The 27874-nt window shown below is 45.4% G+C and overlaps 1 protein-coding gene across 2 annotated transcripts in view; it reads right to left on the bottom strand.

Moving 5' to 3' along the window:
• The window catches only part of FEZ1 (fasciculation and elongation protein zeta 1), a 464287-nt gene that overhangs the window by 59437 nt on the left and 376976 nt on the right, over positions 1-27874 (bottom strand). For both annotated transcript variants that reach the window (XM_086957154.1, XM_086957155.1), the window contains exons 7-8: positions 12945-13025; positions 2212-2287 (exon numbers count right to left, since the gene is read on the bottom strand). In XM_086957154.1, the coding sequence (XP_086813280.1) occupies positions 2212-2287; positions 12945-13025 (157 nt within the window). The remainder of the gene's footprint in view (positions 1-2211; positions 2288-12944; positions 13026-27874) is intronic.

Raw genomic sequence — 27874 nt, 5'->3', positions numbered from 1 at the left:
TCAGTTAGAAAGTATGCTGGTGGATTCGGAACAGACTAGGTATGTAGTGGATCTTATCTTGGCCAAGAGTGGTGGTGTATGCGGAGTGGTTGGCGACCAATGTGTGGTTGGTATAGAAAATACGGAAAAGAGTATCACACAACATATTATGGACATCATTGAGAACGTCATGGAGATGGAAAGTGGGAACTGGACTTGGTCTCTTTTGGGCAATTGGAGTTGGATTCTCAAGGAAATTATTTATCTTATAGTAGTGATAGTCCTCTGTTGCATCCTCATGCAATGCCTTCCCCTCTGTTGTTCCTATTGTGTCACTGTTTTTATCCCCAAAAAGAAAATATCAGCCTACCAATGCCGCTATGATGCTCCAAGCTTATGAATATAGATGAGGGAATATTCGAGGATTCATCCCTTCGTGCTGTCCATATTTCTGATGTAGATTGCAAAGTGAGCCCATAGCTTCACCTTGATTGTCTTTCTGATTTTGATTCCCTATCAACTTTTGATGCTGTTCCAGTTGCACTGGCTATGTACATGTTTTCCTTTCTTTCTGTATATTAGAAAATGTCTTTAGCTCATGCTAAAAGGAGGGTTTGTGGTTAGGTTGATGCTCACGAAATGCTATGTATAAGTTAACATTCGCTAAACCATTTTCTTTTTTAGACTCCATTTTGTGTGATGATCAAACCTTATCTTTTGCAGTTCAGAGAAATACCCTTTGCTAAGTTTCGTTTCTACAATAAAGAACTGTTAGCGCCAGTGCATAGCTTTCCCACTAGATAAAGTCCCTCTCCCACCTGTCTGGCAGTTTGATCGCAGCCCAGGATAAAATGGCCTTGGACCGTGCTGAGTTGTGCAAGATACAAGAGCAGAAACCTTTTTTTTGGCTTTCCTGGCACAGCTACATCTGCTTGGAAAATTCCACTGTGGGTGTGTTCTTAACTAACCATGTAACGTACATAACGTATCTTTTGGCTGACTTTCTTTCAGTTCCCTCTGTAGCACTCTCTCGAGACTGGGCAGGCGGAGCCCACTCTGAGCGAATATAATAAATAATTATTGGTGTATATTCTCCACTGTCTCTCTGACTCTTCATGTAGTATGGAAGGCTGACATGTGGTCCGAGGTGACTTGGGTGACCCTAATGGGGTAATTTCCTTCACGTCTGGCAAATATTGCAGGTGACGATCTTTGCCAACACCCATTTCTCCCTCTGAGGGTTAGTAAAAAACTGCAAAACTATTGACTATTTACTGGTCTTGAGTGTCCCTCCTGTCTTTCATATTTTTGCTCATCTCTCTTCTCCACATATGCTATATTTTCTTTAATCAAAAACTCCACAAAAATTGGAAGATTTAAATAAATTTAAAAAAAACATAGAAACAGCAGGGCCCAGTGCAAGATGTGATAATTCTCAAGTGCTAATCCCAAATTCGGTTAAAAGGTTGGGAACTTCCTATAAAAGGAGCAAGGCAGTGATCTGAACCTTCCTGACATGACGAGAGTGGGTAACTAGTTTTGTTATCAACTGTTGCAATATCCTAGCAGTGAGTTATGAGATTTAGAAACTAAAATAAACAATAGAGGCTCTCTATGAGAGCAACACATAACAATAACATTGTCAACAGATGAAAAATTAAACCATACTACTAAAAATGTACAACAAAAACTAAAGGTAACATTGACGCTATACTGAACTACATTTATAAGATCTAACTTTACACTGAAAAACTTCACTGAAATAAACCAAAGGCTAAACTGACGCTATAGGTTGATATGTGAGGGCAATAGTTAGCTTGCTAAACCAGAATGTACGAATTTCAGTGGTTTTTCTGGTTTAAAACGTTATGATATAACTCACAATATCACCTAACCATAATGTCCCTTTAACATTTTTTTTGTCAGTGAATTTATAGGCATATTTTAATGAGAGTTGAGCTTTCTTAGCAAACCTAACTATAGTGTCACTTAAACCTTTGGTTTGTTGAGTGAGTGAATATACATGACAACCGAATCACTACTAGGTCTGGACTTCTCAACCCAAAGAATAGTAAAACTAGTCAAGTGTTTAGGGTGCCCACAATGAAATTGCTTCTGGGAACTTATATTGCGTTTCATATTCCATAGGATGAAGAGCCCATAGTAATATTTATTAAAGCCCAATACAGGTAACACTTCACTTGGAATAAAATATTGGCAGGAAGAACTTACGATTGGTCAGCATCTGAAGATCTTCAACGGAAGGAGGGGAGCTTTTTTTCTCATACGGAATTACTGTGTTCAAAAACTAAAATCAAATGTGTAAGTTAGTGATCAAACACACTATACATTGACCACAATAACCATAACAGTTTCAACGGTCTCAATTACCTATATATATTTTGTGAGACACTAGTTAGTAAGGGCCGACTGATGAAGTTACTTATGTGTAGTAAAGTTACAAGTGTGGAGTCTGCACTTGTGGCGGAGTATCTGCACTTGGGGCCAAATCTCCGCATGGCGTACTGCAGAGAGTGTGCCGTTCAGGGATTACACCCCGAATGCGGAGATTCCACCACAAGTGCGAAGACTCTGCCACAAGAGCAGAGGCTCTGCCACAAGGGTGGAGACTCTAACTGGTAACTTGTTCCATGTAAGTACCTTCGTGAATATGGGCCTAAGTAAACTAACACCAGATAGAAACTTTGTGATGATTTAACCTTTGCATGGTTAGATGGAGCATAGGCATCTATGCAAGACACATTTCTCTTCAACTAATAATATATGGGACGTATACATTACTATTCACACAGAAGACCCCAAAGTACAGGGGATGTCTCTGATCACCTCAACCCCATTAGAGTGAGTGGCCATTATATCAACATGACATGATATCAACTACAGCCTTTACCTCGGCCTGCCAAAATATAAGTTGAACAATTGCACAGCATCAACTCAGTCCTAACAATAAGGGAGCATCGAAGCTCAATTAAATATGCTTGTAGAAAGAAACACATTCAACCTAGACACAGCCAGAATCAGCCAAGTACTCACCATCATATTCAACACCTCAATTGCCATAGCCACCTTCCCTGAGGACTGGAAACTTGCAAAAGGCAATGCACTATTAAAGAAATCGACAGACCCCAGCAAACTCAACAACTACAGACAAATCCCCTCGGTCATTGCTGGGGCCTGTTTGCACTCTGAATCGCATGCACTGTCACAATGCTGGCTCCCGTAGGAGCCTAACAATTTGAAACAAAAGCAAAGGTGCTCCACACATAAATTTCAAAAAAAGAAGAACAATTATATGGTCCAAATCAAAACCGTTGTTCTTCAAGATTTTCTGTTTATTCCAGTTTCAATAGTTTAAAAGCGAAGACAAAAGATATATGTAGCTTTTCTCAACGATACACCCGACGCGTTTTGTCCTAGTACAGGACTTCTTCAGGGCACTGGGAGTTGAGTGGATCAGACTCATCCAGAAAGAGGCCAATAACTCGCAGGCTTCGTAGTATATGGAATATTCCCCGTCAATGCTATTCAGTATAGAATGTATGCAGCTTCCTTTTCATAACTGCAGAAAGCAGAAGAGGGTGCGCCGTATAAGACTTAATATGAAAATTACCAAATCAGGACTCGGTTCATCGCGATTATGTATAAAGGAATGGGCTCACATCCAAAGTTTATGCTTTACAGTTAAATATCAGCCAGAGATGCAAAATCCTAGTTATCAAACATATGCATCAGGAATACGAGGGAGCACCCACAGATTGTGACAGCAACAGCACCAGGCATTTATTAGCCTAAATGGAAGCAGCCTAGATGCTTATGGTGTAAATCTGTTACTGAAATTTTAAAAAAACATTCAGCATTTCGAGGGCAGTGCCCAAGCCGTACATCATGACCAGGGAATACCCTTGCCAGTAGACTATGCAGTATCAGTCTTAAGGCAATGAGAAAAAAAATACAGAACTTTGGAGAACAGTATGAGTCCCCCCTCCCCCCTCCGTAACCCCTTGTCCACAAAAAAACAAAAATAGGGAAGAAAAAGAAAGGGGAAATGTCCATTCCAGCGCTGTTTAAGCAGGGTAATTTGTCAAGTCCCCTCAGATTGGGGGTCTGAGAGACGCAAAAGGCGCAGGTGTCTAGGGCTGGTGACTTTCCTGAATGCAACGGAGAGGAGTGACACGAATGGCTGCCAAAGATCATTGAATGCCGACCCCTTCCCTGCTATGGTTAACATTAATTTCTCCATTCCAAGTACATGCCAGAGGCGGTGCAGCCAGTCTGTGAAAGTAGGGGTCTGGGGAGTACGCCAGTGTATCAAGATATTTTGGATGGCTGAGCCCAGTGTTATTGCAATAAGGCGACCTCTACAGGATTTTAGAGGGTACGTGAGTGGGTTCGGGAGACCCAGGATGACATATGCCGGGAACCGTGGTCTCTGTGTATCTAAGTGTTTGTCTACTTAGTCGAGCACCTGGGTCCAGTAGTATTGATGATGTGTGCAGTCCCACAGAATGTGCACCAGAGTACCTGGGGCCCCGCACCCACAACAGCAATCCGCCCCCTTAGTAGGATCCATTGATTGTATGCACTCTGGGGTATAATACCAATAGGTGGCCAGTTTGGTGAGAGTTTCGGTTAATCCCGTATGATATGCTGAATGACGGGCTCTACGGTATTTCCCTCCCCATTCCTTACTGTTTAGTGCTCTGCCTAGGTCTCTTTCCCAGCAATCTCGGCCAGCATCGTACATGCGTGCGTTCTTATGTAACAACATTTTATACAGATCTGAAATGAGTTTCATATCTGAAGAACGTGTAAAGCCACTTTTCATAGGGTGTGAGAAGTCTGCTAGCTAAGGGTCTAATCTGTCTGTGCAGGGCCCAGTGCTGAATCTGAAGGTAAGTAAGGCGGTCGGTTTCGACTAGCCCATAGTCTTGTTTAAGTTGCTGGAATGGTATAACCCCATCTAAGTCAAACAAGTGGCCGAGGGAGCAACACCCTGCAGATCACCAATTCACAGAAGTGGTTGCATCTAATCCTGGTTGAAAATTGGGGTTGTCAAATATGGGGGTCATTGGTGAGGGGAAAGTGGTAAGACCGTGTGTGGTATTAGTACGGTCCCATGTGTCGAGTGTTGGTCGAGTGATTGAACATGCGTAGAGGTTAGGTGGTCTGAGTGCTTTACGGAGGAAGGGGATCCCCTGTAAGGGCCTGACAGCTATTGCTTGGTCCTGAAACAGCCGTTGTTTCTCAGACTCTAGTCGGCTCCACTCTACTAAGTGCCGTAGTTGCGCCGCTTGGAAGTATAGCGGAATGTCGGGGATGCCGAGACCCCCTTTCTCCGGTGGTAGGACTGCTATTGCACGTTTCATCCGTGGCTTGTGCCCGCTCCAGATAAATTGCGCCAGTTCATGCTGAGTTCACTGTAGCCACCCTAGTGGGGTGTGTAGAGGCAAGGTTTGGAAGATATATAAGAGCTGGGGCATATCGTCATTTTTACTACCGCTATTCTGCCGAGCCAGGAGAGCGGATAGTGCTTCCATTGGCTCAGTTCTGTGCGTATTTTTGCCCGTAGTTGTGCATAAATAATGGCCACCGTGGCTGGCAAGGATGAAGCAAGCTGAATCCCGAGGTAGGAAACCGAGCGTGTCGCCCATTGTATGGAATGGTGGTCCCGTAGGAGCTCTTGTGTGGAGGGGGAAAGCGAGAGGTCGAATGCCACTGACTTACCCATATTCACTTTGAATCCCGAGAATTGGGCGAATGTCTCCAATTCTTGTAGGCATGCCGGGAGTGCGAGTGTCGGGTTCGACAGCGAGATGAGGACATCGTCTGCATAAAGACTGATCTTGTGGGTGTCTCCCCCAAATGTAATTCCCGCTCTCTCTGAGTTGTGTCTGACATGTGACGCCAGAGGCTCCATGTAGAGTGCAAAGAGAAGGGACGACAAGGGACACCCCTGTCTCGTGTCTCTCTCCACTGGAAACCTAGACGATGTGTAGCCATTTACCCACACTGTGGCTGTAGGGTATTTGTAACAGTTCAAAATACACGTTCAAAATTTCACTCCCATACCAACCTGTGCAAGGACCCGTTGTAAATATGGCCAGTGGACCCTGTCAAAGGCCTTTTCGGCGTCTATGTTTAGTAACATGTATTTTGCCTGGGATCTTGGATGCTTTCTCAATAAGGTGCAGAGCCCGTGTAGTGTTATCACCGGTTTGGCGCTGAGGAATGAAGCCCGCTTGATCAGGTGCTATCAAGTCTGGCATATATGGCACGAGGCACGCAGCCAGGATCCCAGTGTACAGCTTGAGATCTACGTTGAGGAGGGATAAAGGGCGGTAGGCTCCGCATGCCGTTCTATCTTTGCCTGGTTTTGGAATACTGAGGATTCCAGCATTTCTCCTGGTATCACCCCGTGTTCCGAAAACGTGTTAAAGAGCTTCGTAAGGATTGAGGCCACCGACGCGCAAAAGGTCTTATAGAAAAGTGTTGAGAAGCCGTCTGGTCCAGGGGCTTTGGCCGGCGCGATATAGCCGCAACCACCTCCTCAATCCGTATGTCCTAGTCCAGCAGGTCAGTCTGCATTTTAGTCAGGGTGGACAGATCCGTGGTTGCTAGGTATTTTACCCCTTCCAGCAAGGAGTGAGATGAGCCTGCAAAGAGAAGGGCCGTAGAACTCGCGGAACGCCTCAGCAATGTCCGAGTCGTCCGTGACCCGACCACTGTCACCAGCGAGGATCTATTGGACTCCCTGTCTCAATCCACGCTCTTATGTGCAAGGAGCCAGCCGCATCTGTCACCCCCAGTGTAGTACGTGTATCTCAATCGGAGGGCCGCATATTCCGCTTTATCCTGGTCTAGGGCTATCAGCTGCTGTCGCATGGCTTTCAGCTAACGCTAAATTTGTGGTGCCCCTGTCCGCTGGTGCATTTGTTCGAGCTCTTTTGTTTTTTAAGTTAGGTCTGCCCTCTTGCTCTTGCGCTCCGCATTTACTGTGGCTTAGATAGTCTGTAGTTCCCCTCGGATGACTGTTTTGAGCGCCGCCCATTGTGTAGCTCGGGATGTGTCATTGTCGTTGTGGGAGAGATAGTCCTTTATCGTGTCACTGCATAGGAGGAAGAGTAAAGGAGGCTACTACTGGGGCATGGTCCGACAGAGATGCAGTACCTATTTCTGCAGCAGTGGCTACTGCGTGCATGGGGGCGGAAGTAAGCAGGTAGTTAATCTAGTGTATGTTTTGCGTGCATTGGAGTAGTAGGAATACTCACTAGAACTGGGGTGAAAACTATGCCATAAGTCCTCAAGCCCTAAATCTCGCAAGCGCTTTTTCCCTTTAGCCGACAGAGCGCCAGTCTGCCCTGCGCGTTGGCTCGATCTATCTACCTCGTTTTTGAAAACTAGGTTCAAGTCCCCTCCTAACAGTATCCGTCTCTCAGCGGTGGCTGTCGCTTCTGGGAGCGCCATATGTAAAAATCGTTCTTGCCCCTCATTCGGAGCATACACCGAGCCTACGGTAAATGTAAGGCCACCTAAGGTAAAGCGATATGTAAGTAGTCTTCCCTTTATTTCTGCTTCCTTGTTTCCTCTGAAATCCCTGAGCAACCAGGATGGCGACACCTCCTGTTTTATTGCAGCTAGAGGAAAATAGCTCTGTAGGGAAGTTACGTGACCGAAGACGGTGACAGTCTTTGGAAAGGAGATGCGTTTCTTGGAGGAGACACATTTCTACATGGGCAGCTTCAAGGCAGGACAGGATCGCTTTGCGCTTGACGGGATTATTGAGGCCCCTTACATTCAAGGAGAGTATCTTAAGAGTAGAGGGGGCCATTTATTCTGGCGAGGATGCATAGGTATAGGCTCCACAGACCCTGCCTTTGTATACATATCCTATATGTGGGTATTTTCAGTCAGTATCTGTAACAGCAACTGTGGGAGAGGAACTTAGAGAGCTTCAGTCTTACAGTGTGGAGCTCCTGAGTGCTTTACCCCACATTCTCTTTATTGTTAATGTTGTTCTATATATATGTCTTGCACGTTTGTCCTGGGCGTAGTTAGTCTAAATGCTAAATTGTCTTGTGAGTGCCCTTCCTTTCTGAGTCTTAGCCATCTTGTACAGGCTACCCCATTGGATCCCATTTTCTCCTCTAACTCCTTGTGTGATCCTGGGCAGCGCTGCACTATTCTTTCTCTGCACTGTATGTTTTCTACCCAGTCCCCAGTCGTTGCTCAAGTCCCTGACTGTGTTCCCGACAGAGTCCTGAACAGTCGTTGACAGGGATTGATAGGAGGAAAACAAAAAGAAAGGCAGTTGTAATATGCAGAAGTCGAGAAAAATTGCAGAGTTAGAAACCAAGGTTCTGGCTGAAGGCGAGGAAGTTGCTATGAATGCCCATGGCATCCGGGTTAAGCAGAAAGAACTGAGAGACCTAGCAGAACTGAGAACTCAGAGGAAACTTTATGATGTGAGGGATAAGGCCAGTACAATGTTGGCCTGGCTTGAACAAAGGGACCAGGGTAGGAATTGGGTGCAAGAAATAAAAGCGCTTGACGGGACACTCCATGAGACAGGGAGGAAACTTAGAGGAGCCTTTACAGACTATTATGAACAGCTGTATGCCCCTGTCCCGACATACACAGCAGAAGACTGTGTAGTGCAGGAGAACAGGCAGATGCTGGAGCAGGACCTATTTGAGGAGGAGATAGTGGGGGCAATCCAGGATCTACAATCAGGTAAAGCCCCGGGTCCGAACGGCCTGCCAATCGAACTCTATAAAGGAGTGGTTAGTATAGTAGGAAAAAGGTATGTTTCAGGTGTTCCACGCAGCGAAAGATAAGGGATTCCTGCCAGAAGATGAACCTACAGCTCTAATAATAACTATTCCTAAACAGGGAAAAACCCTGGAACAATCTGGCTCCTACAGGCCCATATCCAAATTCAACCTGGAGGTTAAGGTCCTGGCAAAAGTCTTGGCGTCTCAGCTGTCCACTGTGATATCCTCATCCAGACCAGTCAGGCTTTTTACCCCAAAGAAGCACTAAACTGAGTTTTTTTTAGACTGTTTTTATTAACACAACGGTGGCCAACATTTGATGACATATACACTACCTGTAATTAAGTTACCTTTTTGAGGCAAGTTACAGTATTAACAAACCCTCTCAGGGAAGTACATGCATACACTGGTACATCTCGGAAACTAAATCTTAGGTGCCTGTATGGGGTCCTACATATGAATCAAGACAGACCAGGGGAAGAGGTCGTTCTGATTTCGTTAGATGCCCGGATGTCATTTGACAGCATTACATGGCTGTACCCCTGTGCTGTGCTGTGCTTGAGAAATTGGGATTTGGGCAAGGGTTTATCAGGTGGGTCAGGTTATTGTATAGAGAACCGAAGGCGAGAGTACAGGTAAGCGGAGTGGTATCCAGAGCGTTTACATTGGGAAGGGGGACAAGACAGGGGTGCCCGCTATCCCTGATTCTCTTCTCACTGGCGCTGGAACCGCTGGCGGCATGGGTATGGGCGAATCACATGGTGAGAGACATTGGAGGCCCTGGGGAGTGGGAAGAACAAATCTTGGTGTATGTGAATGATATTCTCCTTTTTGCTACTGTTATGGATCATTTTAGGACCCTATTGTAAGTTTCCCGATTCATGCCCTTATATAGGTATAAATCACCATATCCTTATATAGGCATAGAAATCATAACCATATTTAGACAAAGCTCATGCAGTCCAAATACGGCAGGGCTACTTCCACTAGTTCCGAAAATCCACAACGATTTCTTGGAAAACTCAGCCTCAGCAGCCAGGGACATCCCCTTGCTTGAATATTGATTTGCCCAAGAACTCATGGAGTTTTCAAAGAACTGAGACTCTTTGATGACGTTATCATGTCCAACTGCACGTCAAAGTCGGCACCTTCAAGGTATAAATATGCCCACACTCGCCCAAGCTAACACACAGTGGTTTGGAGCAGTTCGACTATCTACTTGCCCGACGCACCCCGCTACAGCAAGTGCCGAAGGAAGCCGACCTTCCAGAAGACGCACTGAGAGAGATGCTGTCTTTTCTCCTGCCGAGAAATCCAGCTCCAGGGTTTCCAAGCTACCCTTGCGGGTTGTTGGGAAATCAAGTCCCGAGACTGACCTTCTCCATTTAAAACTAAGGTACAGAGCTGATTAGTCCCTGAGAGAAATCTTGAGCAGATTCTTGGCAAAAGAATACTACATTTATGCTACACCTCACTTACTTCTTCCCTCGTACTAAGCTTAGGTTAGGTACACCGGGGTAGGCGTATTTTAGAAGCACCAGTTGAGTACTTTTAGCCTCTGTTATTTATGTATGTATTTATATATGGTTTAGGAACCATACAGTGATCTTACAGTATTATTTTATTCTACTACTTATACTGTACTCATTATATTTTACAAGCAGTTTTACTATTGTAGCAGTTCATTTCTTATGCTTGAGAAAGAAGACTGTTCAATAAATCCTTTTATTAAAATCACCCGTCTTTCTACTTTCTCTGCACCTCTGGTGAAACAAAGCATGCACGATTGACTGAGTGAAATATCTATCTATTGTTTGCACGACTCTGAAGATACTTTTTATCTTGGGGAAACAAAGTTGTTATGTTTATGCGGTTGTCAGAGACTAATCCCTTCTTGTGAATTCGAGAAAGTTTCTAGTGACCTCTGAGCTAGCTGGCACACACAATTAAGTCTAGTATATTCGATAGAGACCTAGTCGACCTCACTCCTATGTCCAATCTATAGGATATATTATTCCATTGCGCAGAGCCTATTGGGAATATAGAAACTACCAGACCATAAGGCACAGTGGCGAGGCTGTTTGTATTTTTTGGCTTTTTGGCAGCTACTCCAGCTACTAAATCAACTTGGAGAAGTTCCTACTACTCCCCTTGTCGGGAGATAATCCACAGAGATTGGCCAGAGACTCGCCCTTGCTAGTGTGGATGAGCTTTAAAGTACCTGGGAATACAGATCACCAGAGATCCAAATTACTTCCTAAGAGATAACCTTCTTCCATTGATTGAGAGGCTCGGAACAGACATGGCACACTGGAGGGGCCTCCCAATATACTCAATGGGTAGAGCGGCCCTCTTTAAAATTGTGTCCCTGCCCCGCTTTCGTTATATCCTACAAAACACCCCATGCTGGGTCCCTCCCAACCTCTTTCAGAAGATAGACGGGGAGCTACGGGGGCTCTTCTGGGAAGGGGGCGGCTCTAGAATAGCTCTTTTAAAGTTACAGAGGGGAGTTTATGAAGGGGACTGGCAGTCCCAATTATTAAGAAGTACTACAGGGCAGCACAGCTGAGCACAGTGAGTGTGTGGGTGCATGTGGACAGGGAGGAGCCTGCATACAGGGTGGACCAGCAAGCGATGGGAGGCAGAGGCTATCTGGCAGTACTATACTAAAAAAAGGGAGTGAAACAACTCCTATTACACACTCGGACAGTGACTCAGGTGTGGCACGAGGTAAATAGGTATTCAAATTGAGCAAATACCCTGACCGAAAGAACACACTATGGGATAGCGATTTGCTAAGGGAAGTGGGTAGATTGGAAGGTTTTCATAAATGGAGGATATTGGGAATAGAATAAATTGGGGATGTGTGGAGGAGCTGAGCACATTCCAGGAGCTGCAAGATGAATACAGCATGGTGAACACTGAAAGATTTCATTATCTGCAACTGGAAGATGCACTAAGGACACACATCTGAAATTGGGATAGCATACCAGAATACACGCCATTGGAGGATGGACTCTTGCTGGACCACATGGTGTCCATAGCAGTTTCGTTGACATATAGGAAAATTATTAATAACTTACCGTACCTACTGGTGCAATTGCGAAAATCATGGGAATCGGAAGCAGGAATCCTAGAGGATGATGACTGGGCAGAGGTGTTGCAGGGGTCGAGGGAGGTGGCCATAAGATCGCGGTTCATTGCATAGATCCTACCTCTCCAGCTCACTCTTATATAGGCTGGGACAAGGGGAAACAGACAAGTGCAGAAGGGGATGTGGGATAATTTTTCCACATTCTGCGGGAATGCCCAAGTATTTGGGGCTACTGGATAGAGGTCACCAAAGCTATGTAAGAAATAGCAGATAGGGCAGTCCCGCTGGAGCCATAATGGGTAATATTATGCATATCGGGGGAGGAGCTGTGGCCAAAATATCAGAAAGTGTGGCTTATGACAGCGACAGCAGTGGCCAAAAGAAATGTGGCTAGGGAGTGGGGCGCGGATCTCCCCCCATGGTTGGAGGCATAGGAACAAGATCTAGACTGGTGCAGCTAGGCGGAGAAGGTTGTCTATCAGATTAGGGGCTGCCCAGGGGAATGGATGAAGATTTGGGCCGGGTGGGAAGGCTAAATGGGACACAGTGGGGACTCCCCAGTTTCTTTAGTACAATGCGAGAGATGATGGGGGACTCGACCAGGCAGACTACAAAGGGCAATATGAGATACCAGCGATCATTTGTTCCTCCATGAACAGGGGGAGGGCGATATAAGGGGGGAGTAAAACCTGTGTTTACCTGATTGAAATGAATGAGTGTATTGTATCTGAGCAAATGTTTGAATAAACAGATGTTTTAAAAAAAATTAATGCCACTACATGTAGCAAACTGAACTGCTGCCACGAAATACCTACACAGTGAGTGAGCAGAAGATTGCTTTTCAATGCAACTCAGCAGGGAAGGCACTAGGGCACATCCGCAAATAGTGCCACAAAAATATCACTAACACGAAAACATTAAACATTTTCAGTCAACAATTTTAGCAAAGTACAAGGTTTTAACAGAATAACCACTTGTTGGCCCCAGGTCTCTAAACTGTTAATGTGGTCTGCATAGATGTTCTTCCTTTGACTAAGAATGGTCTTTTTACTCAGAGACACAAAGGCAGACATTCATACCTGCTTATCACTGCCTGTGTTGCCGAATGTTTGCCTGATCCCGGTCTGCAAGATGTTTGAGATCCCTTCCATGCTGAAACGCTAAAGATAGAGACATAACAGATGCGTTAGTCTGTCTTCAGGCAGCAAAGTAATCCAAAATCCTGCACTGCTTCTACAGTACTTTAATTGTTTGATCTTCAAAGGTATTTGCACAAATAATGCCGAAATGTACAACAATAACACTTTTTCATCATTAGAAAGTCGAAGAGAAACACATCGGACCTCACCTGTAAAGGGTTAGTTACTACATTCCTCATAGTTGGTTCACAATCCGAATTGAACGCAGTGAAATATACTAAGAGTACAGTTCAAGGAAGGGTTCATAATGGTATTAAACACAAATAAAAAGACACAGCTAGGTTAGGCAGCTTCTGAGTCCACACTTTCAGCTGAAGTGACCACCCGGCTCATCCCAGCACATCACTATGTAGCCTTCTCTTTCACTAACCGTAAATGGGAAATAGTGTTTACAACCCGGTCTCCACAACGCGGTACCTTTATAACGCAGTTGTTACAACAACTACGTTGGTACCACACGTACCATTACTTCGCAAGTCGTTTCAATGACTTGCTGTAGGGGGCGCCCTGGTATTGGATTTACAATACAACACTTTCCCTGCTGTGGCACAAACTGGAGTAGGAATAGTAAATAATACCATTCATAAGTCCAGAGCACCCCCCTACAGCAAGTCGTTGTAACGACTTGCATGTAATGGTATTCACATGCATTGTAAAGAGGCATATTCACCGTAAGCTGGCACATATCCACCTACCACCTTCAAGCACATCCCCTCTCTGCACCCAGAGGCAACACCATGACTCAACAATATCAGCTCCTTTCTACAGCACAAGACAAATCCATTTAACCCTTTCGCTGCGGCGGCTAATCCGCCGCAGCGCTAAAGGGGCGGGGCGGGGCGGCCGCGCGGCGGCTGCATGCTGGTGACAGAACCGCTCCGTCACCAGCCGCGGTTGAGCTGTGCTGGTGACGGAGCGGTTCCGTCATGACCCGCCCCGCTCATTAAAACTGCTGCGCAGGCGCGAAATCAGCGCCGCGCAGGCTCGGCAGCCGGGCCATGACGGAACCGCTCCGTCATCAGCACAGCCCAACTGTAGCTGATGATGGCGCGGTTCCGTCATCAGCAGGGGAGGGATTAATTCAAGTTCATTACATAAAGTCCTTGATGAAGCAGTCCCCATTTTACCAAGAGGATCCAAGTAGTGACAGGCAGGGCCGGACTGGCCATTGCGAGCAACTGGCCATCCCCTGGTGCGCCACACGGGTGGGGCCGGTTTTGGGCCCCTGGGGGCCGTTTTTGTTACAGGGCCGTTTTTGCAGCATAGCTGCAAAATCGGCCCTGTACCAAAATCGGCCGAAAACTGTCCCCAGCAAAGAGCTTGGCGGTACCTCCAACCCCCCCCCCCCCCCCCACCCCCCCGAGTGGGGGAGGGGGGAAGAGGGGGGCCGGCCGAGCCCTTTGCAAGGGCCGGTAGTGGTTCCCAGCCCAGCCCTGGTGACAGGCCAACTACTGAGCAGTTCATCAACATCTATATAACATTCCTAATACACACAACGGATCACATCCAAGCTGGCTTTGTGGGCATTACTGACCGTTATGGAGGACTTGAGACGACAAGCTGAAATGCGTGGAGTACCTGTTCTCCTTGTCCTGCTCCTTAACTACATTTGTCACCATAACATGTAGTATACTTTTTACAACAACTCAGAGTCAGTCATAGGCAACGCCATGACTGTCACTACTACGTTTCCAACTAATACCAAATAATGCTTAACCCTATTTAAAGTTCCAGATGGCTCCAAGCGGTAACCCTCCTCCTCAAAGCATATCCTAGAAACTGGCACCTTTTAGCAGTTTCTTCGGCTCACCCACTACACCTATGCAAATAATGCACAAATGGTCCTTAAAATCAGCAGCACCCTCCTGCGGACACTACCTTTATTAACCAATATCCACTCGAAGTCAATGTCGGACGTCCTACAACCACATCAGTTCAAGCTGGAGAAAACCATAGAGTAACATATAATTTCACCATAGAGGGTATAATATTATGCAAAAGAGACGATCCGTGACTGTTAGTTGTGGCATGGAGATAGAAACCAAGAAACAACGGCCTTATATAAAACTTTATAAATGAAATAAAAAATAAAATAAGACACCGCAAAAAACCAAGACAAATCAGTCCTTTATTGACAACTCTGAAAGTTCTCGCAATAACTAACCTGGCCCTATCCAGATTTCAGAATTCCAAAGCACAAGAGATGACATCCGAGAGCCCTTTACATCAAGTAGCATGGTGCATCACAAACAATGTATTCCATATCAGACAGGCTAGAACTCTTGCAAAGCTTGACATTCAATATCTTAACCGTGTGCTCCCTTCAGCATTCACATGCTTGCTCGGTCCACTTTCTATTTGAAAGACTAAAAACTCTAGAACACTATCATAAGAAACATTGCCTTCCCTAATGATCTAAATGCTTAATTTACAAAAGCCTTCAGTTCACAAAATTAGTGGCATCGTGACTGCCAAACTGAGTCAGTCATGTTTATTGTGCAGTTAATAAAATCCTTTACAGCTAAGACAGGTAAACTATGTTCCAATGTACTGCATGAAAGACACATTGCGAGTTGGAAACATCTTACAGAATCGCAAAATGCCTTTGCCTCCCATATTGACTTACAAATTGTGAGAAGTTGGCCTGATATATGATGTCTCCAATTCTGGGAGCACCTTGTATCAGTCCAAACAATCCCTTATGGTGGTGGTTGTAAGTCAACCTTATAGACAAGCTATCCTAGAGGTAGCATGGACTAAGCAGCCTTCAGGCTAAACTCAAGAGGGCATGTGAAGCCAGCTGTTTTACCAATCACAATCCTGTAATATCAAATGAAAGGGCACCACACAAGTTATATATTATAAAAATATATGTATTTATTCTCAGAATAATCCTCTAGACTCTTTATGAGTATAGAAGCACAAGCGTTTAAACAAAAGCACAGTAAAACATATGAAAGTTGCACAATTTGGATGAGGCCAGGGGCCACTCAAACCATATACTAAATAAGTGGTATAAGTATCACTAATCGAACAGTGGTCAGACCTAGGGCCTGGGGAATCGCTGGGACTAATCAGGACTAGCAATGCTGAAGTTGGGAAAAGCCCGCGGGAATCGGGTGCAGTGCTGAAAGCACACACATGCACCAATGCAAAGTCAATGGTGCGTAAAAGTTATCGAGTTACAGTTTTAGGAGTCTTCCGACTGGACTAGAAATACCAAACTTTAGACTTAGACACTAGAGGTATATACCACTACAGGAGCACTGGCGTTCAAGAGTTACCTCACCCACAGGAAGCTGGTGCACAGGTGCAAAGTCATGTAGGCTTTCGTCGAGTAGATCTATGGAGCCTTAAGATGAAGATGCTGCAGGCGGCCAGAAGAGAAGTGTCCGGTGCGATCCAAGGGAGGATCGAAGATGTAGAGCACCTGAAAGCAGAGGGGACAGAGTCTGGGTCACTCAGCAGTGACCAGGGTGGAACCAGGAAGGAACCAGGCAATGTCGGGCGCAATCAGGTGGTTGTCGTGAAAATTGTCTCCGCTGCCACGTAGACTCTGGGGCACCGAAGATGTCCAGGAGTGGATCACGAGCTGTCCCACAAAGGCTCTTGCTGTCGGCGGTGTCGGCTTCCGGATTGGAGCAAACAAACCTTGGCAAGCGCAACCCACGCAGGATTCAAAGATCGCTTCTTACTCGGACAAGGAAGGTCAGAGCGGGTGCTCCTTTTCAGGGGAGCGAGGGCTAGTCCAGAGCAACCGGACTGGCAGAGCAAATTCAAAGGTTTGTCGGTACTGGGGCCACTAGCCAACGGGCAAGCGACCGGACCAACGCGTTGAGCAGAAAGATGCAGAAGGGCCCCATGCAGCACTTGGAGAGTGTGGAGGGTTGAGCCTTGGTGCTAAAGCTGCTCGGGGCTAGGGTTTCTCAAACCCCAATGCACAGCGTCGAGGGAGCCTCGGGAGCTGCATGGTCAGCACTTCGTAGTTTTTCCAAGATGGCCGGCCCCACGCTTCAGGTCGCCTCCACGGGTCTCAGACTTGCTGGGACTGTGGATCGGGCTGTTGGAAGGCAGGCACACTGGGTCTTGTTGATCTCTGTTGCTCGAGTTCCGGCGGGAACTGCAACAAAGCAAACGGTGAGGCGCTGGATGGTGCCTGTTTGCACAGGGTGGTCACTCCTTGACCACAAGGGAGATTCTTCAGTCTTCCACATCGAGTGGGATGTCGAAGGGTCCAGAGTTTTGTTTCATAGGTTTCAGTCAGGATAATCTGATGTGCGTTGGCACAGCTCCTACCTTTATTCCAAATCAAGGGGCTGGATTACCTGCTAGGTCCCTCATATGGGTGGGACCCAGGAAGGGGTGGTTACACCCCTTTCCCTTTGTCCATTTTCATGCCAGACCTGGGACTGGAGGGTCCCAGCAGCGGTTTGAACTGGACTATGCATGGGAAGCCTTGTGCTCCCCAGGCAGTGTCTAGTTTCATTCAACCCTCCCTGCTACAATCCACTATCTCCTGTCTGGGGTGGTGTGACACCTCCCTGTGACAGGATATCTATTGTCCAGGCCTCCCCTGCCAGAGTTTCGGTCAGCAGCAGGAGGCCAGACTCGTGTCTGTGGCAGCAGCATCCATTTTGTGGGGACTAATCGGGACTAGCAATGCTGAAGTTGGGAAAAGCCCGCGGGAATCGGGTGCAGTGCTGAAAGCACACACATGCACCAATGCAAAGTCAATGGTGCGTAAAAGTTATCGAGTTACAGTTTTAGGAGTCTTCCGACTGGACTAGAAATACCAAACTTTAGACTTAGACACTAGAGGTGTATACCACTACAGGAGCACCGGCGTTCAAGAGTTACCTCACCCACAGGAAGCTGGTGCACAGGTGCAAAGTCGTGTCGGCTTTCGTCAAATAGATCTATGGAGCCTTGAGATGAAGATGCTGCAGGCGGCCAGAAGAGAAGTGTCCAGTGCGATCCAAGGGAGGATCGAAGATGTAGAGCACCTGAAAGCAGAGGGGACAGAGTCTGGGTCACTCAGCAGTGACCAGGGTGGAACCAGGAAGGAACCAGGCAATGTTGGGCGCAATCAGGTGGTTGTCATGAAAATTGTCTCCGCTGCCACGTAGACTCTGGGGCACCGAAGATGTCCAGGAGTGGATCACAAGCTGTCCCACAAAGGCTCTCGCTGTCGGCGGTGTCGGCTTCCGGATTGGAGCAAACAAACCTTGGCAAGCGCAACCCACGCAGGATTCAAAGATCGCTTCTTACTCGGACAAGGAAGGTCAGAGCGGGTGCTCCTTTTCAGGGGAGTGAGGGCCAGTCCAGAGCAACTGGACTGGCAGAGCAAATTCAAAGGTTTGTCGGCACTGGGGCCACTAGCCAACGGGCAAGCGACCGGACCAACGCGTTGAGCAGAAAGATGCAGAAGGGCCCCATGCAGCACTTGGAGAGTGTGGAGGGTTGAGCCTTGGTGCTAAAGCTGCTTGGGGCTAGGGTTTCTCAAACCCCAATGCACAGCATCGAGGGAGCCTCGGGAGCTGCATGGTCAGCACTTCGTAGTTTTTCCAAGATGGCCGGCCCCACGCTTCAGGTCGCCTCCACGGGTCTCAGACTTGCTGGGACTGTGGATCGGGCTGTTGGAAGGCAGGCACGCTGAGTCTTGTTGATCTCTGTTGCTCGAGTTCCGGCGGGAACTGCAACAAAGCAAACGGTGAGGCGCTGGATGGTGCCTGTTTGCACAGGGTGGTCACTCCTTGACCACAAGGGAGATTCTTCAGTCTTCCACATCGAGTGGGATGTCGAAGGGTCCAGAGTTTTGTTTCATAAGTTTCAGTCAGGATAATATGATGTGCGTTGGCACAGCTCCTACCTTTATTCCAAATCAAAGGGCTGGATTACCAGCTAGGTCCCTCATATGGGTGGGACCCAGGAAGGGGGTGGTTACACCCCTTTCCCTTTGTCCATTTTCACGCCAGACCTGGGACTGGAGGGTCCCAGCACCGGTTTGAACTGGACTATGCATGGGAAACCTTGTGCTCCCCAGGCAGTGTCTAGTTTCATTCAACCCTCCCTGCTACAATCCACTATCTCCTGTCTGGGGTGGTGTGACACCTCCCTGTGACAGGATATCTATTGTCCAGGCCTCCCCTGCCAGAGTTTCGGTCAGCAGCAGGAGGCCAGACTCATGTCTGTGGCAGCAGCATCCATTTTGTGATGCTGGGGCTTTGGTTAGATTTAACCGCGTTTAAGCAAAGTAAAATGTCTTTTTCCCTCTAGAAGGGTGGAATGCTACCCCCGTCACCAGAACTGGCGAGGGGGTAGTATTCCAAAGCGTATGACACCTTACACGACATGTTTTGATAATGCCAAACCAAAGTTAGCAAGTAACCGAGAGGATTATAATGCACTTAAGAGTATATGGTATGGCAATATCCCGGAACAGCTAACGGAGTTGGTCCCGACAGCTGCAGACAGGCTCAGCTCATGCTAGAGCACAATCTCACATAAAACCAAGCACTCTGCCTCCAGAATTGTTAAGGCCTGCCATAGGAGTGACTTATAGGTATATATGTGTCCAGATATAGGTTTAGATATAGGTATACTATATCTAAGCAAGGGGTGATTACACCACCTTGCCCCAGCTGAGTGATCAGCCAGTTGTGTCAATTTGGATAGCCAGCCAGGGGTGGCAAAAGATATTCTGCAGCCCCTGGTAGGCATTGGATGCACTTATGCCTTGGGCACCTATAGTGCACTGTACAGGGGCTGATAAGGTGACCCAAGCCAATTTAGTTATGCACCTAGGGTACATGGAGTCCATTTTAAAGAGAGAGCAGATAGCCTGGGGCCCTGATTAGCAGGGAACCAGGCCAACTAAGTCGAAAACCAGCTAAACACAAGGCAAAAAATCTGGGTTAACCATAGTCAGGTTTCCACCTTCCTACACAAATAAAAGGTAGCTTGCAGTGGGAATTCCTCCCACACCCATTTATAAGTTGCTAGCCAGTGTATAAAAGTGTTGCACCTGCAGTTTTGGTCCCAAAACATTTATTTGTTTTCGTCAAGGCTTCACAAAGTGCAAGCTGTCTCTTGTGATTGACGGCTGCTGGCACTGGGGGAAGCATAGAACGGTTCATGGAAACTTTATTTTAAAAAGCAGCCAATGTCCTTTTCAAGGGCAGAGACAGCTTTAAAAATGTTGAAATGTAGAGAATGTTAATTTGGGGCTGGAAGCTTGCTTGCCTTCTCAGGCCTTCCTACCTGCATCTGTAATCATTAGCAGGCGTTTGCAAAGGGTTTCCTGCCTCCCTATTAGCGCCAGAATTTTTTGCAAATTCCTGGGAAATTGTGTTGTGACTGTGTAAAATTCTGTGCTTGTTTATGGAATGTCCATTATACAAAATCTCACTGCGTGAGAGCTCTGTGTCTGGGATTCCAATACTGCCAGTTGGTGTTTCTCCTGGTTCCTGCTGGCTGCTCTGCTTAGTAGCTCAGTCGATTATCTCAATAAAAGCCTTTATAACTTACCTGCTTTCCTGGCTTGCTACGACATCTTTTTGGCGACGAGGACTGAGCAACCCACACGGACCCACAACCAATTTGGGAGATTAGCAGACTTTTTGACTGATCGACGACTGGAGAGAAGAGGAATCAATTTGTCTGCTGTAGATCCCAAGGTGTCTTCTTCCGATGTTGGATGCGGCTTCCGTAGGCGTTTGGAAAACTGATGAAGCCAGTTGTGAGCAGAGCAGCGCAAGTCTGAGGTCAATTGCGGGTGAAACGCATGTTCAGCGACCTGCGTTCCAGCAAGTTTGAATTGGTATGTGTCTCACGCAAGTCACGCTGTGACGTGAGCACGTTGAAACGCAAGGAGCGCTTCCTTGTTCACGCGTGTTTGCGTTCCAGGGAGAAACGCAAGGAGCGCTTCCGCTCCCAACGTCACTTCCACTCCCATCGTCACAGTGAGCAGTGTTGTTTGCGTTCTAAGGAGAAACGCAAAGACATCAAATTAGGCATTGTTGTCTTTTTCTCGTCAAGTTAAGAAGGGGAATTTTCTTACACGAAGATTCTTTGTGTTCCAATTTGCATCACAATGGCATAAAGGGAGCTGACATCTGAAAACAAAGAGTACAGGTACACTTGCCCAAGTTAATTGTTTTTGTTTTTTTGCATGGCAAATGAAATTAACATTGCTGGAATCCACAAATTCTTCAAGAACTTTTGGGAGGCAAAAGCAAGTTAAGTGTGATATGTAACTTTGCATTGCAATGTGGCATTTTTTTTACTCTTATTGACTGAGAGTAAAAAGGATAAAGTCTTCGTGTGAGTTTTATCTCTCTTTGGTACAACTTTGAGCCTAAGATAGCTTTTTCAAGGGAAGGAGGATTATGAATTCTAGCAGTTAATTATGAACGCTGTGCTGGTTCGGGTGTAGTAGAAAGGACGTATTACGTACATTTTAGTTTTCTTTGCATTTTGTTTTCCCTTGTGTTTTTAAATATGCAAGCCGTCCGTCATCCTCCAGCATTCCTCGAATTCACCAGGTGACCCACCCATCAAGTGGAAGCAACGGTTTGAGGAGTTTGAGACTTATTTGGGAGAAATTGGTGCTATCAGGTTCAGGGCAGAACGCAGAAAGTATTTGCTCCTACATTCATTAGGTTTTGAGGGAGGAGCTATTCTCAAACATCTTCCGGCTCTGTCGCTGATGGTGAGAACATTCTAGATGAGTATCAAGATACAGGTTAAAAGGCTACAAACAAAGTTTGATATGCAACCCAGTATTGTTGTTCTACGTCATAAGTTCTTTTTGCGCACGCAAAATTCTGGAGAAGATGTTGATAGTTATATAACTGCCCTGAGGAGGCTGATAGCAGAATGTCAGTTTGAAAATTATTCTGACCAACTAGTGCGCGATCAATTCATTTGCCACTGCTCTGATAAAAAAATTAAACAAAAACTTCTCTCCATGGGAAATTCCAGTCTCGAAGAAACTATCAGGGTGGCAAAAAGTATTGAGACTTCCGTATTGTAAGCTAAGGAACTGGAAAGTAAGAATAATGAAGCTGTGGCTGTTATTAAAGTGAAAGACAACAGAGAATAAGACGTCAAATCATCTGACAAACTCTGTTCGAATTTTGTAGATAAACAAAATGTTTTTCTTCCTCAGAGCAATGTCTGCAACAAATGTGGATACAGAAATCACAGGAAAGGCAATAAGTGTCCAGCAAGATTTGTGACTTGCAGACTGTGCAACAAGACTGGTCATTTAGCTAAAGTCTGCCAAACGAATAGGGGAAGAAGATCTTACCAACCTAATTCTGTAAAATGTGTTGTTGATGAAGGAATGCCTTGTGTTGATGAGGAATCTGTTGTTAGAGACCTCAGTGACATGGTTGTGGTGGTATATGATGAAGGGGTTATTGTTGGGAATCCGGAACATCATGTATGCTGATGAAAGGTGTTGTTTTTGAGTGGAGTGATGATTGCCAGAGGGTCTTTGAGTGGGTGAAGCAGCAACTTATTTCACCTAATATTTTAAAACATTATGATCCTTCTCCCACCTGCACTCTCATAGTTGATGCCAGCAATGTTGGTTTGGGTGCTGTTCTTTCTCAGAAGAAAGAGGGAGATGTAAGAACTATTGGCTTCGCTTCCAGGGTTTTGTCTCCTTCCGAAAGGAAGTACTCTGTTATAGAAAAGGAGTTACTGGTGTGCTGGTGGCTGTAATGATATTGAGGAACTTCATTTGGGGAAAAAGGTTCTGCTTACAGACAGCTCACAAGCCTCTAGTATTTATTCTCAGTGGGGAAAAATGTCAGGAGTTTTACTCCTAGAATTGCTTGTCTGTCTTCCAAACTCCTCGAGTTTGATTTTTGTGCTAAATACCTTCCTGGTAACAAGAATGGGTGTGCAGATTTCCTTTCTCGTTCCTCTAACACCCTTGAGACCGAGTTAGATGCTGGTGAAAAGGACAAGGAAGAGTTTATTGTTGCTGCTGTCGACCTTCCACAGTTATGTACAGTCTCAGAGAGTGAGTGGCGTAAAGCTCTCAGTACTGATTTCTCCTTGACTCAGGTCATGAGGTATGTTGAGATTGGGACCCTAAAGAAAGGAACCTTAATTTTGAATTCAAGACCTTTCTCCAAGTTGCAGATGAACTTGCCATCGAAGATGGGTTATTACTCAGGGGGGACAAACTCGTTCCTCCTCTTTCTTTGAGGAGTGTCCTGGTTAAACATGCTCACGATGGCCATTTAGGTTCCACTATGACAAAGAAAAAGGTGCGTCTTTCTTTTTGGTGGCCTTCCATGGACAGGAAGGTTGATGATATTCTCAAGTCCTGTGTAATCTGTGCCAGTTATGACAAGGCGGACAAATTGTATACTCCTCCTCTTTCTCCCATTGAATTGCCATCTGCACTAAGGGTGAAATTGAGCCTTGACATTGTTGGTCCTTTCAGGCCCTTGATGTTTCTTCAAAGTTTGCTTTGGTTCTCATGGACTACTATTCTAAGTGGCCAGAGATCAGATTTGTGAGAGAAGTGTTTTCTAGAACTGTGGTTGAGTTTCTCAATGAGGTGTTCCTAAAGGAGGCTTTTTTGGAATTTTTAGTGATGGACAATGGTACCCAGTTTGTTGCTCGTGAAGTGGAAGATTTTTTGCACAATTATTGTGTCAAGCACCTCAAGAGTTCACTGTATCACCCTCAGACTAATGATCTAGTTGAACGAATGAACAGAGTGCTTGGAGAATGTATTCAATGGGCCCTTACTAATAAGTGTGTTGTAAGTAATTCTGTGAGAAGCATGCTTAGGCTTTATCGCACCACCCCACACTCAACAACTGGTGTGTCACCTTTTGAATTATTACGTGGTTGGAGGACAGCTACTGCCTTCTGTCCTGGCTGGATGAGCAACTGGATCAAAGGGAAACATTGCTTAGAAACTAGTGTTAGAAGTTGTGTTGAGTTGATTCAGAGTAAACCAAAAACTTACTTTGATTTCACCAAGAAGGTAAAAAAAAGTTGAGATTACATTTGTGTGATTTGGTGCATGTTAGGAAATCTGTCCATGTGAGGAAGGGTTTTTCCAAGTTTGGTTCTCCTATGAAAGTTATTAGTGTGAAACGGGATTCTCTTAAACTAGCAAACAGACAGTGGTGTAACAAGTGCTTTCTTGTGAAATATCGTTCCTTTGAAAGGGATGCATGTAAGAGCGAGAGTAGTAACAATAAGGTTTCAACTCATGATGGTGTTGCAGATTGTGCAGGCCAGTCTCCTTTAAGGTGCCGTGCTCGAGCTAAGAATGTACCTCTTCATGATTGAAAATAGATGGTTAAATTATCTTCTGTTGTTTCTAGCTTTCTTGTGTTTCCTTTATTTTTATCCTAATCTTTTCTTGTTTCTTTTCTTCTTGTGCTTATTTCCTATTTTCTCTCTTTCTTCTTCTTTCCTTTTCTCTTGGTTATAGTTTCCTCTTTCATACTTTAATTATGGTTTGCTTGTTTTATTTTAGGGAAGACCAATGTAGTATTCTGTGCTTGTTTATGGAATGTCCATGATACAGAATCTCACTGCGTGAGAGCTCTGTGTCTGGGATTCCAATACTGCCAGTTTGTTTTTATCCTGGTTCCTGCTGGCTGCTCTGCTTGGTAGCTCAGTCGATTATTTCAATAAAAGCCGTTATAACTTACCGGCGTTCCTGGCTTGCTACGACAGACTCAGTAGTACATCAGTGGCAACACTAAACCAGGTTTCGATAGTAAACCAGTCAACTAAAAATACTGGCTGGATTTTGACTTGGCCTTAGTATACAGCCCACTAAAACAAGGATTCCCCTCCCCCCGCCCTCACGCCACCAAATTAGAATACCAAGTGAAATTCACAAGACTGTATCTACATCCAATCAAAAGCTCTGATTTGCCAATAAAGCTGTCCATTCTCTGAATGATTATTTATACATTTAAGTTTAATCATTGTCACCTTATCACCTCGAACAGACAGGAGACCTAATGCTCAACCCTTAACTACTCACTCCTTTAGGTATTGCTTGTGAGGCCAACACTTCAGTGCTGGTAGCCAGCCATGCATCAATATGCAACTATGGAACCGGGGAAATGATTAATGCATCAACCCCATGCAGGGAAATCTACAGCTCCTAGTACCTTGTTTTTAAGATTGTCACAGCCAAGAACCATGGTGGATTGGCTAGTGTGCCATCAACACCATGAGTGGCCTACCAGATCCAACAATGTCCTCCATTTGGAAGATTCCTTTACTTCACCCACAGCAGATGGTGCCGCCATCCAGTCTTTCTTTCCTCACTACCTGATACTGTCTGGAATAGGTTCATAAAACAGCAAACTGGAGCAAACACTCTCCCAAAGGAAGCTCTCACATACTTGCCAATGATCGTCCCTTTCATCACCCATAACTCCCATGTCCTCTTCCTCTCGATTGAGAATCGAAGAGACTTCCCAGTAAAGTCTACTCTTCTCTATGATCCGCAACCAATACAAAACTTTCCACGCTTCTATAGGCACATCCCATAGCTCTGCAAATAGCATGACACCAAAGGCATAGCCTTTTGTAATATGTAGCTTGAAACAATATTCCTGCTTGTGTTCGATTTGGGTATGCAGAGACCTCCCTACCCTCTCCAATCCAACCAAAGGTGTATGTGCTGCCCACAATGAACCACATGTAGCAAAGCACCCGTCACCCAACAGCCAAGATGTTTTTCTCAACACAACACCCATAAATCTCACCACCTTTGGCCACAACCCCTCCCACACACGTCCAGTCAGTGCAAATGCCTGTAATGCTCATTTCGACCATCTGCATGTATCTCTACACACATGATGCCACATGCAACCACCGCAACACTAATACCCAACATGTTTCACTCCACGTACATACTCTTAGGAAGGCTGCAAGCTACCCATACCAACAGTACATCCAAAAGTATGGATAGGCTCATATGGCTCACTCACCCCATGATCCAATCCCATGGGAACAGTAGTAAATTGGTCCCATTTATACCTTACAATTTAATTCTAATCCATACGGTCCAAAATCTGTAGGCCTGCCCTATGAAAGTTAAAGACCGCAATTGGTGGTTAAGTTTAAACATATTCAGAAAAGTAGTTCAATAATTACTAATTCCTGTAGATGTTAGAACAGGTCACAGAAATGTATGTCTGCGAACAATAAAATATCAACAAAACCCCTACAGGAAAATGAACACATGGACAGCAAGGAGCGTGCACTTCAGGTTCTCTGGTATTGGGGAAGTTGAGCATTCCTCTTATTTGGCCTTTCTTAAATTGGCACAATACATGGGTCTCGGCCACTGGAGATGGTTTTCAAAAGTATTTATTTAATAACACAAGGTTTTGCAAGCTCCACATTTCCCCTTTTCAGCGTGACACAGTCTCGACATAAATTAGCAATTCGCTGTTTGTCCATTCCTCTTACTTTGCTTGGGTTATCCATATAAGAGCACCCAGGTGTCTAGTAACTTTTCATAAGAAATCAGCCATGGAGTAAGACAGTAAGTGTGTCGCCCACTACATCCCTCAAGATTGATCTGTTAAGTATATGTCTGCTAGATGTTCAAGAGCCCAGACAGACGTCCAAAGAGGTCAATCTGCTCTTATTTTCGAGGTACTGCAACCCAACCTCTTGATGGCAAGTATATATTCAAAAGGGCAGGCAGGAGACCTAAAATGTTCTGCATAATATGTTTTCTATCACCTGCCTGTAGGATGGGTCCATATATCCCAAAACGCCAACACTCTGAACTGCAGAGCCAACACTTTTGGCAGTTAACACTTTTTTCATGGAATGGATAAGCCTCTGCCTTCTCGTATAGCTTTGAATCCAGCAATTCATTTTCTATGAATCATCGTATTCAGCAAAGGCTACCTATATGATTTGTCATCAAAAATCCCTCCCAGATGGGGAAGGGAGTCCGCCATCTCGTAAAATGGCTGAAAGGATAGTGAGTGACCATATTGAAAGAAGGGAAAATGACGAGAACGCTTATTCCATTAATGGAATGGGTGTGCTGTAGATCATGATGGAGATGATATTGGTGTCATACATCCACAGACCACTGAAATAATTGCAAAGATCTCCCACTTTCTGTGGTGGCAAACACCTGCACCTGATGCTTAGGGCTGGGCTTTGAGTGTATCACTCAGAAATAGCCAAACGTGACTCCAGGCTTCAAGCTGTGAACAGCACTTTGTGCAAGTTCTCAGAAACATCAAGATGTACGAAAACCAGATTTACCTCTGATTGCAGACACATTTTGGGGATGTTTTTGAATGGTTTGCCCAATTCGTGAAACTACCACTATCTTGAGAGGGCTTTTTTAAGACCTGTACAAAGTCCTTCGTGTCCAATCGTCCTCAAGCTCATGGTCCAAAGTCTCAGACCAGCAAGTATTGTTAATGTTTGGTATAGTGAGGACGGGGGAAAAGGACCAATTTAATTGATCATCAAATACTTTGCATGGATTATGTTTTGCCTTTATATAAGTCCCAGGAGTCATTTGCCTGACCCCTCCATCTTGAATCTGTTAATCTCTGTCACTTTTGTTCATCTGACACCCAAAGACAGGTTTTGTGGCATAAAAATATAATTAAATCTGCCTCTATAACAAATTGGTGTCAGGGCTTGCATGTGTATGTCTTAGCATAGCTTTCGTAATCACTTTTTCATGACTGGATTCGAAAATCTAACATGAAAAATGTGCAGAAGCATTTTCTGCCAGTTCCAAAGGCCTTTTGTAGGGTTTGACCTGT

Source organism: Lissotriton vulgaris, chromosome 2_1, assembly GCF_964263255.1.
Source record: "Lissotriton vulgaris chromosome 2_1, aLisVul1.2, whole genome shotgun sequence".
Taxonomy (NCBI): Eukaryota; Metazoa; Chordata; class Amphibia; order Caudata; family Salamandridae; genus Lissotriton; species Lissotriton vulgaris.
The sequence above is the reverse complement of the archived record's forward strand: the minus strand, read 5'-3'. Positions and strand labels throughout refer to the sequence as shown.